Here is an 8,746-nt window from a genome sequence, read left to right as displayed (position 1 = left end):
AGTCCAGGTGGGAGACATAGAGATTTGCAAGATACATACGGATCTGAATGTTGCAGACCCGTTGACTAAGCCTCTTCCACGAGCAAAACATGATCAGCACCAAGGCTCCATGGGTGTTAGAATCATTACGGTGTAATCTAGATTATTGACTCTAGTGCAAGTGGGAGACTGAAGGAAATATGCCCTAGAGGCAATAATAAAGTTATTATTTATTTCCTTATAATCATGATAAATGTTTATTATTCATGCTAGAATTGTATTAACCGGAAACATAATACATGTGTGAATACATAGACAAACAAAGTGTCACTAGTATGCCTCTACTTGACTAGCTCGTTAATCAAAGATGGTTATGTTTCCTAACCATGAACAATGAGTTGTTATTTGATTAACGAGGTCACATCATTAGTTGAATGATCTGATTGACATGACCCATTCCATTAGCTTAGCACCCGATCCTTTAGTATGTTGCTATTGCTTTCTTCATGACTTATACATGTTCCTATAACTATGAGATTACGCAACTCCCGTTTACCGGAGGAACACTTTGGGTACTACCAAACGTCACAATGTAACTGGGTGATTATAAAGGAGTACTACAGGTGTCTCCAATGGTACATGTTGGGTTGGCGTATTTCGAGATTAGGTTTTGTCACTCCAATTGTCGGAGAGGTATCTTTGGGCCCTCTCGGTAATGCACATCACATAAGCCTTGCAAGCATTACAACTAATATGTTAGTTGTGAGATGATGTATTACAGAACGAGTAAAGAGACTTGCCGGTAACGAGATTGAACTAGGTATTGGATACCGACGATCGAATCTCGGGCAAGTAACATACCGATGACAAAGGGAACAACGTATGTTGTTATGCGGTCTGACCGATAAAGATCTTCGTAGAATATGTAGGAGCCAATATGGGCATCCAGGTCCCGCTATTGGTTATTGACCGGAGACGTGTCTCGGTCATGTCTACATTGTTCTCGAACCCGTAGGGTCCGCACGCTTAAGGTTACGATGACAATTATATTATGAGTTGATGAGTTTTGATGTACCGAAGGTTGTTCGGAGTCCCGGATGTAATCACGGACATGACGACGAGTCTCGAAATGGTCGAGACGTAAAGATTGATATATTGGAAGCCTATGTTTGGATATCGGAAGTGTTCCGGGTGAAATCGGGATTTTACCGGATTACCGGGAGGTTACCGGAACCCCCCGGGAGCCATATGGGCCTTCATGGGCCTTTGTGGAAAGGAGAAAGGGGCAGCCCAAGGTGGCTGCGCACCTCCCCCCTCCCATAGTCCTATTAGGACTAGGAGACGTGGCCGGCCCCCCTCTCCCTCTTTCCCCCTCGGGGAATCCTAGTCCAACTAGGATTGGGGGGGGAGTCCTACTCCCGGAAGGAGTAGGACTCCTCCTGCGCCCTCCTCCTGGCCGGCGCCCCCCTCCCCCTTGGCTCCTTTATATACTGAGGCAGAGGCACCCCAGAAAGACACAAGTTGATCCACGTGATCTATTCCTTAGCCGTGTGCGGTGCCCCCAGCCACCATATTCCTCGATAATACTGTAGCGGAGTTTACGCGAAGCCCTGCTGCTGTAGTGCATCAAGATCGTCACCACGCCGTCATGCTGACGGAACTCTTCCCCGACACTTTGCTGGATCGGAGTCCGGGGATCGTCATCGAGCTGAACGTGTGCTCGAACTCGGAGGTGCCGTAGTTTTGGTGCTTGATCGGTTGGATCGTGAAGACGTATGACTACTTCCTCTACGTCGTGTCAGCGCTTCCGCAGTCGGTCTGCGTTGGGTACGTAGACAACACTCTCCCCTCTCTTTGCTATGCATCACATGATCTTGCGTGTGCGTAGGAAATTTTTTGAAATTACTACGAAACCCAACAACGTCCTTAGAGCATCTTCAACAAGTCAACAGCAGACATAAAACAGTTTTTTGGACAGCTGCCCTATTAGGGCATCTCCAGCCGCGCCCCTAACAGGCCCCCCCAGGCCACTTTTTCGGCGCCGGCACCGAAAAAACGGCCCAGTCGCGCCCCCAGGACGCCGAAAATCGCCGGTTCGGACCTTTTTCCGCCCGGCGGTCACAGGCCGAACTCGGCGCGCTGGGGAGCAGTTGGGGGCTCCGGCGCTAGGGAAAAGCACGCCTGGCCCACACCGAGAGGGGAAAAGCCAAGGTTTTCTTCCCCCGGCTCGCCTCGCACCCCCCGCGCCCTCGGCCACCACTAGCTATATCCCGGCGACGGCCGTCGCCCTACTCCGCTAGATAGCCATTCCCCGCCGGAAAATAGCAGCGCTTCACCGCGGCAGCCCCTCCCACAGCAGCTGGGCGTTTCCGGCCGTGGAGGCGCGGTTTAGCGGCGGGTACACGCCCACCGAGCGCAAGGTGTTCGGCGTTTTGCCTGACTCGGCGATGGACTCGGATGACGAGGAAGAGCTCGCCGGGCTGCTGGAGGAGGAAGCCGCGGCCGACGTCCAGGAAGAAGAGCATCTCATGGTGCTCGCCGCCCTCGCCCAGCTGCTGGCGAGCAATGAAAAGCCGCGACGAGGTGGCTCGGCGCCGGGGCGGGTGAAAGCAAAGAACCGGCATCGTCTCGAAGGCTACTGCATGCTCTACTCCGACTACTTCGCCGATGCTCCACTTCATGGCGAGAAAACATTTCGGCGCCGTTATCGGATGAGCCGAAAGCTCTTCCTCGGGATTGTGAATTCCATCTGGGAGTTCGACAACTACTTCAAGTGCAAGATGGATTGCACTGGCGCTCTTGGATTCACCTCCATCCAGAAGTGCACGACAGCGATGAGGATGCTTGCATATGGAGCTCCCAGTGATTCACTCGACGACTATGGGCGCATGGCCGAGTCCACCAGCATAGAGTGTTTCTACAAGTTCTGTCGGGCAGTGGTGGCAGTGTTTGGCCCACAATACTTGAGAACACCCAATGCGGAAGACACTGCTCGGATCCTAGCCCAGAATGCAGTAAGAGGATTTCCTGGGATGCTTGGAAGCATCGACTGCATGCATTGGAAATGGAAAAATTACCCATTTGGTTGGCAGGGGATGTACAAAGGCGCCAAAGGCGGTTGCAGTGTGGTGCTTGAGGCGGTAGCCACACAGGACCTCTGGATTTGACACTCCTTCTTTGGTATGCCACGAACTCACAATGACATCAACGTGCTGCAGTGCTCTCCTGTTTTTGCCAAGCTCGTTGAGGGCCATTCTCCTCCGGTGAACTTCGAGATCAATGGGCACCAATACAACAAGGGGTACTACCTAGCAGATGGCATCTATCCGAGATGGTCGACATTTGTGAAGACGATCTCAAACCCTGCGGCAGGAGGCAAGAACGCCTGGTTTGCGAAAGTTCAGGAGGCTTGCAGGAAGGATGTCGAGCTGGCATTTGGTGTGCTCCAATCTCGATTCGCTGTTGTTCGGTACCCCGCTCAGACCTGGTCCAAAGATCAAATGTGGAAGATTATGACTTGTTGTGTCATCTTGCACAACATGATCATCGAGCGCGAGTAAGAAGACCCAGTGTTTGACACTGAACCATACTACAGGCAGGGGCCTCTAGCCGAAGTTGATCACAATCTACCGGCAACTTGGACTGCCTATCTCAGTATGCGTCAGGAGATCCGAGACCCACAGGTGCATCATCAACTGCAGAAAGATCTGATTGAGCACCTATGGAGGCTCAAGGGGGACGCCGTGTGATGAAATACGAGTTTTTATTTGTTGAACTATATAATTTGTATTGAATTATTTGTTGTTGTATTATTTTGTTGAAGTATTTGATTTTTCTGTGATGAAATATGTGATAAGAAATAATTGTGTTGATAATTGAACGCCGAGACATGGTGAAACCACGCCGAATATGGGCCTATTCTCGATCATAATCTACTGGCCCACTTTGCAGCCCAATTTCGGCGTCTGAGGACAATAACTGTGCGCAAAACCATCCCCAGCGCCGATTGTATCGCCGGCTCACCCTCAGAGGACGATTTTTATGCGTCCTGAGGGGCCAACGGCTCAGAAGTGACGAAAGGTGACCACCGGCGTCGCCGGCCACGATCATCAAAGTCAGACGAGCCTTTTATTAATGCCGCGCAAGCAAGCAAACATACACCGCCGATACACACAACACGCCAACAAACAGCCATGACCGCTTCCCACCTCCGTCTGTTACTTCACCTTGGCGAGCGTCACCTTCTTCCACGTGGCCGCGGCCTGCTCCAGCGCCCGGCGCGACGACCCCTCGGGCGACCACGCGCGCGCCGCCGCCTGCTGCAGGTCCCCGGCCTGCCGCCGCACGGCGCGCCCCTTGTCCGCCCCCTCCATCAGCTCCCTCACCACGGCCGCGATCTCGCCGCGCTCCCGCGCCCGCGGGCGCAGCGCCACCCCGACGCTCCCTTCCAGGACCACGGCGTTCATCCGCTGCTCCGCGTACAGCGGCCACGCCACCATCGGCACGCCGGCCGCCACGCTCTCCAGCGCCGAGTTCCAGCCGCAGTGCGACACGAACACCGCCGTCGCCGGGTGGGACAGCACGCGCACCTGAGGCGCCCACGCCGCCACGGCCAGCCCCTTGTCCGCCGTCCTCTCCAGGAAGCTCTCCGGGAGCCACGCCAACGGGTTTTGCTTGTCTTCATGGTCATGGCCGTCCAGATTCGGCATCCTCACGACCCAAAGGAACCTGTGGCCGCTCGCCTCCAGCCCGGCGGCGAGCTCTGCCGTCTGCTCCACGGTCAGCGACCCGCCGCTCCCGAAGGAGACGTACACAACAGACCCAGTCGGCTGGCGATCTAGCCACTCTATGCACGCGGACGCGCCGGCGGCTTCGTCGGTGGTTGTGCTTGGCCGGACGAACGGACCCACGGGGAACACGGGCGGCAACGCGGCTCGCTCCGCCGCCTGCTTGAACTCTTCCACGGTGGCGGGCTCCAACTCGTAGAAGGTGTTCACAAGTAAGCCGTCCGCGCGGAGGTACCGCCGGCCCTCCTCCATCAGGTGCGCGTAGACCGGCTTGCCGCTGCTCTGGAACGAGCGCGGCAGGTCGGTGCGGCGCAGCGACACGCCACCGGGGAGCTCCAGAGGGTCAGGGAGGTCGCGGTACTCGCCGGGTGGAACGCCGTCGTGGAGCTCCACCGTGGCGCGCATGAGCGCGATGGTGGTGAGGTTGCTGGGCACGAAGACGTACCCCGGGACGCCGAGCTCGGCGGCGAGCGGCAGCGCCGAGGAGCAGAAGAAGTCGGGCACCAGCGCGGCGAGGGGGGCGCCGACGGAGCGGAGGAGGGCGCGGAGGCTCGGGAGCGAACGGTGGACGAGCTCGAAGAGCACGGTCTCCATAGGAGTGCCGGCGGGGAGGTCGTCGAGCGGGACGGACGGGAGCGCGGCGGTGGCGACGGTGGCGGGGACGCCGGAGAGGGCATCCGGGGAGGAGAGGTCGGTGAAGGTGACGAGCGTGGCCGCGAAGCCGTGGTGGTCGACGAGCCGCCGCGCCAGCTCGGCCAGCGGGATGAGGTGGCCGGCGCCGGGGCTGGCGAGCAGGACGACGTGCGGCCGCGGCGCCAGCCGCTCGGTCCCTGTCTCCTCCATCGGCTAGATCACCGGGACACTGCACGGCCGCACGACTGGGTGGGGTTGCGCGCAGAAGCTGGTAGTACGTTGTCGCGAACCTTTGACGATCTACGGGAAAGCAATGGAGGATATGTATGATATGAGAGCCATCGGGACCTAAATTATATATTAACCCGTGACCTAAATTATATATTTAATCCTAAAGTTAGCAGTCTCACCGTGACCTAAATTATATATTAATCCTAATAAAGTGACGATGCTGCGTTGATGAAGTTAGCCGTCTCCACACTAAGGATAATGGTTATTCAACATGATGGATGGAGTTAGCCGTCCTCTCACTTTAAGTACTAATAATGCACCGAATGCGAACAATGAATGCGATGATGCTCTATACCCCGATGAACTTTTGTGTGGCATCCTCAACTAGTGCGCCGAATAAACTTCGGAAGCACTGTGTGGCCAACAAACAAACATAGGGTTGTTCTAAAAAAACATAGGACAGGGTGATTTTGGATGGACGAACTACTACCACCTTTGGAGCCAAGGGCATCTCCAACACTCAACCCTAAAATGGACACGCGAATCAACCTGTAGTTGGATGGTTAGAGGGACAATGATATCCCTAACCCACCAGGGTTCAAGTCCTGATGCTCGCATTATTCTTGATGACTTCGCAAATCTCAAAATGATATGCTGGCTCAGTCTTTCGGAGGTACTCATAGAGATAGGGTGTGCGTGTGTGCGTTCATAGGGGTGAGTGTATGCGCGTATGTATGAGCGTTTGCGTCTGTATGGTGTTAAAAAACCAAAATGGACACGGAACCCCGAAACGACGCACAGCTGTCGGCGTTCTCGTCCGGGATCTCCTGCGCCACCTCCTCGTCCATCTACACCACGAACGCGTTGTAGCGGGATGGAGCGCGCGGCCTCGTACAAGCTCGTGGCTCGTCAATGAAGTTGAGGTTTTGCGTGGCCATGGCCTCCTCGCTCGCGCGCTCTCCATAAATTTAGCCCTCCGCCAGCCAGTGCTGCTCGAGGAGCGAGAGGTTGTAGCGCCGCTCCTCCTGCGCCTACCAGAACGCCGACACCGCTGCAGCGTCGGCGGCACCTCCGCGATAGTGGCGTTGAAGTGCGCTCGCGCCTACTCCATGGTCAAGCCGACACGAAACGGCGTGGGCAGGACTGCAGAGTCATAGTTAGAGGCCGACCCCATCTTTCGGCCATCGAAGACCTCTATGCACCTCGCATAGTGGTCCTGCCAGTCGGCCGCAAGGACGGCCAACTCGTGCTTCTACTCCGTTGAGAGGCTCCCCCACAACATGCTAAAGCTTGCCGTCATGATGAAGGTGGTACACGAAGGAGGATACAAAGCAGGGTGGTGGCTGGTGCGGTTTGTGTCGGGCGTATCCTTGTTTAAATAGTCGATGTTGGCTAGGCCCAGCGGCGGGGTGTGTCAATGCTCGTGCCTAGGTCGGCATGCATGTTTAATGCCAGTGGGAGGGCGGACATGCTGCCCTTTTGAATGTGGTAGATATTCGTCCAGTCTCGTCCACTCACGTCGCTCCAGCATTGATCAGGCGCAGAGACCGGCAGGCGGTGCGCAGGACACTCTCGGCCAGTGCACCGCTTCAGTGCTGGCACCAGAGAGAGGTCATGTCCGCTTTGCGGCGACATAAATGTGCGACAACTGCTTCACGGGGGAGGGGAGGACGCGGGCGGGGGAGATGGTTTTGTGTGGGACCGAGAAGTCGGACACGTGTGTAGCAGCGGTCTGGACGCCCGCAAAGCAAACTTTGCACACTCCGCAAACCGATGGGGGTACCACGTTGGATGGCTTGTGGCGTCCAAACGTGTGCGTGGCGGCGGTCTGAACGCCTACAAAGCCCTGAGGTTTGCGGGAAAACGGGCGCTTGGACCACTCCGCAAACTGATGGGGTGTTGCGTATGCGTAAAGTCGAACGTGCGCGCGGGAGTGATTCGGACACGGGGGTTTGTGGGTAAACAAGCATTTGGATCACTCCGTAAACTATGGGTACCGCGTTAGATGGTTTGCGGCGTTCGGACCGCTCAGTTAGGATATAGATGCGGACGGTTTAAGTGTCAACACTGAAGATGCCTTGATAGCATAGCATGGACAATACACAAAGCTGATTCGCATGTGACCGTTTTGTACATAAACATCAAAAGTATAGCAGACAAGTATGCAAACTTGATAGAAAAAAGTCCAAAATAAACCTTAAATTTGTAGACGAAAACTAAATCAAACTCTGAAAATCAGCACACGAAACTCTCTAATCCCGGTCTGTTTTAAGAGGACTTGGCTGGTATTTGCTGAATTGGGCCGGCCCAGTAGCGCAGTCGCACATGCTGCGCACTAATCTGTTTTTTTCTTTCTCGTTTTATTTTCTTTTTTCTTTTTTACACATGTCTAGTTTTCCTCGGTACCCAATATACATTTTTAACTCACACATTAAATATTTTTTGGTAAACTTTTGATATTTTCAAATACATTATGTACATTTTTAAATTAAATGTTTTCAAAACTTTTTTGAATACAAGATAATATTTTTCCAAATACATGTTTTACATTTTCTTAATGACAATATTTTTTTTATAAAACTACACGAACACTCTTTTACATGGTTCAACATTTTTAAATTTTCATACAATTTTTTGAAACACATGCCACATATATTCGGTTAAGGTTATGATTTTTTTTAACACACACATATTTTTTACATTGTACACGCTTTTTTTTAAATGTCACAAACACACTTTCTGAAACTCGTGAACATTCTTGAAATGTTACATTTTTTGAATGTATGAAACATTTTTTTTGAATCACATGAATATTATTATACATTGTATAAACATTTGTTTGGATTCGCGCATACATTTTTTAAAACTTGTGATATTTTTTAGATGTCAAAAAATATTTTCAGGTTTTAGAAAAAATTTATGTATCAAAATGTGTTTGCACTTTAATATTTTTTTTCAGGTTTAAAAAAAAATATGTTTCAAAAAGTGTTTGCACTTTATTTATTTTTTCAGGTTTCAAAAAATGTTTATGTTTCAAAATTCCAAACATTAAAATACACAAAATGAAATGAATTTGTGCAACAAATAGAAAAGAAGAACATTTTTGAACTTCCGAA

The 8,746-nt window shown here is 52.5% G+C and overlaps 1 protein-coding gene across 1 annotated transcript; it reads right to left on the bottom strand.

Annotated features, from left to right (window-relative positions):
• Nucleotides 1-4,090: 4,090 nt before the first annotated feature.
• LOC119356587 (hydroquinone glucosyltransferase-like) lies at nt 4,091-5,694 on the bottom strand. Its single transcript, XM_037623567.1, has one exon. It carries the CDS (start codon nt 5,607-5,609, stop codon nt 4,197-4,199), a length of 1,413 nt encoding a protein of 470 aa, XP_037479464.1. The 5' UTR covers nt 5,610-5,694; the 3' UTR covers nt 4,091-4,196.
• Between the last annotated feature and the right edge of the window lie 3,052 nt (nt 5,695-8,746).

The sequence above is a fragment of the Triticum dicoccoides genome, chromosome 2A, assembly GCF_002162155.2.
Source record: "Triticum dicoccoides isolate Atlit2015 ecotype Zavitan chromosome 2A, WEW_v2.0, whole genome shotgun sequence".
Lineage (NCBI taxonomy): Eukaryota > Viridiplantae > Streptophyta > Magnoliopsida > Poales > Poaceae > Triticum > Triticum dicoccoides.
This window is presented reverse-complemented; position numbering and strand designations above follow the sequence as displayed.